The sequence below is a fragment of the Benincasa hispida genome, chromosome 5, assembly GCF_009727055.1.
Source record: "Benincasa hispida cultivar B227 chromosome 5, ASM972705v1, whole genome shotgun sequence".
Taxonomy (NCBI): Eukaryota; Viridiplantae; Streptophyta; class Magnoliopsida; order Cucurbitales; family Cucurbitaceae; genus Benincasa; species Benincasa hispida.
In genome coordinates this window covers 3,095,775-3,100,743 of record NC_052353.1, presented here as the reverse complement: position 1 = coordinate 3,100,743, position 4,969 = coordinate 3,095,775, and the positions used below count along the sequence as shown (strand labels likewise).

The window sequence follows — 4,969 nt, the reverse complement described above, 5'->3', positions numbered from 1 at the left end:
AAATGTCTCATTTATGTATTTGTTATTTTTCTCTTAAAATAATAAAAATAAAATAAAAATAATAAAAGAAATTTGTTGTGTGGACAGTGGAGTGCATTATTGCACATCCATATCTAGCACATAAGACAATCATAAAATGTATAGTAGTTGAGTTTAAAATAACTTGTGAAAAAGATATTTTTTTAAACAGTTATTTTTTTTTCTTACAAATACATTTGAAGATTTAGCTGTTTTTATTATATTTAGTATACTTTCTTAAATATTTTTTTTGATGATTAAACGTGTTTTTTAAAATGTTTTGAATATCTAAAAATACTTAAAAAAATTTGGGTCAATTTAAAAGTCATTTTTAGAGCATCATAAAAAATATTTTGGATCATTTTTATCATTCAAGAAGCTATACTCATACACAGTTCAAATTAATAAGTTTTCTCTAAATACTTGTAGAGAAAGAGAAATATATTTTATCTGAACCACAATTTTTTAGGGTTTTTATTCGAAATACTTCAAAATTTTATACTTTGTATCAGATACTTTTGAAAGTTTAAAAAAATATCTTAAAACTTTCAAAATGAGTTAAAAAAATATCATTACCATTAGTGTTAGATGGAACCGTTAATATTTTGTATCGTCTTACTTATCCATTTTCCTCTATTTTCTCCCATCTCTTTTTCATACCCTTCTACTCCCTTCTTTGTTAATTGTTTCACATTGTTTTAATTTCAATAAATAAATAAAACTACACAATATATTTAAGGTATATGGACTATAACAAGAATAAAAGAGAAAAATGGAAGCACCAATGGACTATAACAAGAATAAATGTTTCAACAAAGTTGTACATTAATAATTGAATGTGCGTTAATAGCCAAATACATTATTTTTATTTGATTATTAATCGTTTTGGTACTTTTAAAGGGAGATTTCGATTTTGGAATTTTGTGAGGTTTCTGCGATTTTATGTTTTAACTTAAAATTTTAGTTGGTAAAAAAATTGGTGTAAGAATTTAAAGAATAGGAGAAATGTGAGAGAATTTATATGAAGAAAAGAAATAGGATATCTATATAATTTGTTTTGAAGTTTGTTCTTTTCAAACTCAAGAAAACTTCAAACAAATTTATCACCATAGGAGTATTTTTAACTTTTTTCTTTGGACTTTTTTTTTTTGTTCAAGCGTTATTTTGAAACTTTTGAAAGTTCATGGGTGTTTTTAAAACAAAAATTTTCATCCAAAACTAAAGGCGAAGGTATTTAAAGGAAAGTACTTCACACAAAATACAAACACTACAAGAATTTTGGGTTTTAACCGATATTAAAGGGCTTTAATATCGGTTGACAATCGACTTTAAAGATAGTGTTACTAAAGCCACGAACAACCCACGAACTGAAGGCAAAAGACCAGCTGAGAGAGGAGAGGGTTATGTTTGGTAAAGTAAAGTGAAAGGAGCTGAGAGAAGAGGGAAATGGATTTTTAATAAAGTTAAAAAAATGAGAGACCTTTCATTGTCGGTTTAAAACAAACATTAAAGATTCGTTTTTTTTAAAACCGACATTATACATCGGAGACCACTACTTCCAACCGACATTGAAACACAAAATTGTTGTAGTGAAAGTTGAAAAACATTTTTTTTTTTTTTTAAATAACATTTTTAATGAGTTATATGCTATAAATTTACAAAATATTTTAGTTTTGATATATAATCGATATGGTTATCCCATTACATGTTTAACTTAAAAAACAAGCCGAAATTATTTAAAAAATTTCTTATAATAATCGTAGGGCAACTACGAAATGAATTAAAAATGAAGATTGCAATAGCGACAACTTTCACTTGTCACACTTTATTATTAGTTTTACTGCATGAGAAAAATATAGATAGAGATGAGCCTCGCGTTGGTTCCGACAAACATCATCCCTAACACGTTATACCTTATAAAACGTGATAGAACACACGTAGTACAAAGTTAGTTTTCATAAGTTCGCTCCTACGAAATTATTCTAAATCGGTAGTGAAGGGATGGCTCGGAGTGGATGGGCCATCTCCACGGTGATGCCAAATTTATCGTCCATGTTCACTTCAACTCCATCTTCAACCTTCCAATCGAAGAAACTAATTAAAGAACCCAACATCAAATACAACATTCTCATCGCCAATGGCAGTCCCGGGCAAATCCTCCTCCCTCCGCCGAACGGAATAAGCTCAAAGCTCCGCCCTCTTACGTCTATTTCCGATCCCAAAAGCCTCTCCGGTTCGAACGATTCCGGATTCTCCCACCTCCTCGGATCTCTTCCGATCGCCCATGCATTTATCATAATTTGAGCGTCTTTAGGGATTGTGAAGCCTCCAATTTCCACTTCTTGTTGCGCCTTACGCGGTAGCAACAACGGAGCCGCTGGATGTAATCGGAAAGTTTCCTTCACCACCGCTTGCAGATATGGCAGCCTCGGAATGTCCGATTCCTCCATTGCTTTGTTCTTCCCTAAAACTTTCCTGATTTCCTTTTGAGCTTTCTTTAATTTCTCTGGATTCCTCAGTAGCTCCGCCATTGCCCATTGCACTGTCGATGCAGTTGTATCTGAGCCGGCTGAGAACAGAACCTAGGGTTTTTGTTTTTGCACAAATTAGAAAAGACAAGGCATCAGAATTCTTTTTCAATTTAGTTAGTGATCTGAGAATCGAGTGAGGATTCTTACGAGTAGTAAATGTTGCATTTGATTCTGATTGATTTCGGCTTGAATCTCTTCGTAATTGAGAAGATAATGCAACATATCGTTGTTTGGAACAGAATCAGGATTCAATTCTTGTTGTTTCATCCTCTGTTTAATCATTGAGTCTAAAAAATTCAAGACATTTCCCATATGAATCTCCATGCTCTTCCTCAATCCTTGAACATCAAGCTTCTTAAACACAGGAAAATAATCGCTCAAATTTGGTTTTCCAGCTGCTTCCATCATTCCCGACACATACTTCTTGAAATCTCTTGCTAATTCAGAATTCGGATCTGCTAAATCAACAGAGAAAACTGTGTTGGAGAGTAGATTCAACGTAGTCGCAAACACTAACCTCCCTACATCCACTGCCTCGCCTTTCAACGCGCTTTCCCGAACAATCTCCACAAGCTCCTCCACTTTCTTCCGACGAAGATTCTCGTTCGCATCCAGAATTTTTCCGGCGAACAACAAATTGTTGCAAATTTTGCGAAACTTCCTCCAGAGAGGAGAAACAGAAATCCATGCAAATCCGGTTTCATCATGGCCGTGAGCTTTCAGCGCATCTGGAATGGCTCTGTTACACAAAAACTGATCGTTGGTTTGTAGGACCTCTTTAGCCATGGCGGAAGAAGAAACCACGACGATTGTAACTCGTCCGAGTTTCAGACTCATAATTGGACCATGTACCTTAGCCATGGCGGCGAGCGACTTGTGAGGCTTGTTGCCGAGATCCAAGAGATTTCCGATGAGCGGCAGAGGCTTTGGTCCCGGAGGTAGTTTGGACATAGTTATCGGCTTCAATGTAAGCTTCCAAATGAAGAAGTAGAAGAAGGGAAGACAGAAAGTGAGAATGCAATTGCAGATACAAAACTCCATTATTGATTGTGTAATACTTTAATTTTTTACTTGTTGCTTCTCATTTTTATAGTTTTGAATATGACCAAATAGGAGAAAATCCACTCCCCATTCCCTTCATTGTCAGGGAATACATGTGACCAAACATGGAAATTGGTGAGATAATGAAACTACACAATTGTCCTTTACCTTTTTTGTCAAAGGAAAATAAATGAATGAAAGAAAGAAAATGGTATCTAGGGTGAGCACGATAGACCTAAAGTCCACTTGATCGATCCAAGGTTTAGTTGACACAGGTTTGGTAAATCTAAATTGACAATTTTTATAGGACAAAATATTAAGAATAAAACCGACCAATCGATAGGCGGGTTGTCCTCCTTAACGATCGTGATCAATTTGAACACTTTGATCCACTACCCTTAATTGTATTCACAAATAGGATAAGGATAAGGGGTGATTTGGAAAAAAAAAAAAAAAAAAAAAAAAAAAAAATCTCATGCATGAGGGTGTGGTGCTGTCAGAGTCCAAAATAGAGAAGGAAAGAGAGTTGAAAAGTAATCAGTCCCTCAACTTCTAATTTTTTTTTTCTGGAAAAAATTATATTGATAACGATTTAGATTCCATTTGATAACTATTTAGACTTTATTTGATAATTATTTAAGTCTTGTTTGATAACTATATAGGTCGTATTTGGTAATCATTTCGTTTTTGTTTTTTCTTTTTTGAAAACCTTAAACTCTAAAGTATAAATTATCTCAAATTTTTACATTGATTTGTATCTTTCTTAAGTATAAGAGTTCAATTCTTAGCCAAATTATAGAAACAAAAACAAACTTTTAGAAACTACTTTTATTTAGTTTTTAAAATTTGGATTAGTTTTTAAATGTGTTGGTAAAAAGAAGATAACAAAGCATGGAATTTAGAGATGGAAGGAGTATTTGTAGACTGAATTTAAAAAAAAAAAAAAATGAAGGCTTTGGGCTATGAAACACATACACAGATACGGTTACATGACACGGATACGATTGGATACGACGATTCGTCAATTTCTAAATAACTAAGATGCGGATACGTCATTTTATATATATATATTTCTAAAAAATGAGGATACTGATACGTTGAAAATACATTTTCTTTTTCTTTAAAAAAATCTAGAATATAGATAAATTTAGCATATAAGTTAATAACAATAACACATACAATACAAAAAAAGCAACATCTAAGATGTTGAAGTACAATAGTTAATAAAATGCAATAGAAAAGTGACTCATATTACAAAGAAGAAGAATAGAGGGAGAAATATGAAAATAAATGAAGAACTTCTTCATTGAATTGTCGAAGATATCTAAGGTTTATATTTTGGTGGATTTTGTGGGAACTCAAATGTGAAGATGAAGATT

The 4,969-nt window shown here is 32.7% G+C and overlaps 1 protein-coding gene across 1 annotated transcript; it reads right to left on the bottom strand.

The window, feature by feature from the left end:
* Positions 1 to 1,817: 1,817 nt before the first annotated feature.
* On the bottom strand, positions 1,818 to 3,673 carry LOC120077610 (geraniol 8-hydroxylase-like). Its single transcript, XM_039031548.1, has 2 exons — positions 2,697 to 3,673; positions 1,818 to 2,600 (listed from the first exon to the last, which is right to left on the bottom strand). The coding sequence occupies exons 1-2, from the start codon at positions 3,588 to 3,590 to the stop codon at positions 2,001 to 2,003; spliced, it is 1,494 nt and encodes a 497-aa protein (XP_038887476.1). The 5' UTR covers positions 3,591 to 3,673; the 3' UTR covers positions 1,818 to 2,000.
* Positions 3,674 to 4,969: the final 1,296 nt, after the last annotated feature.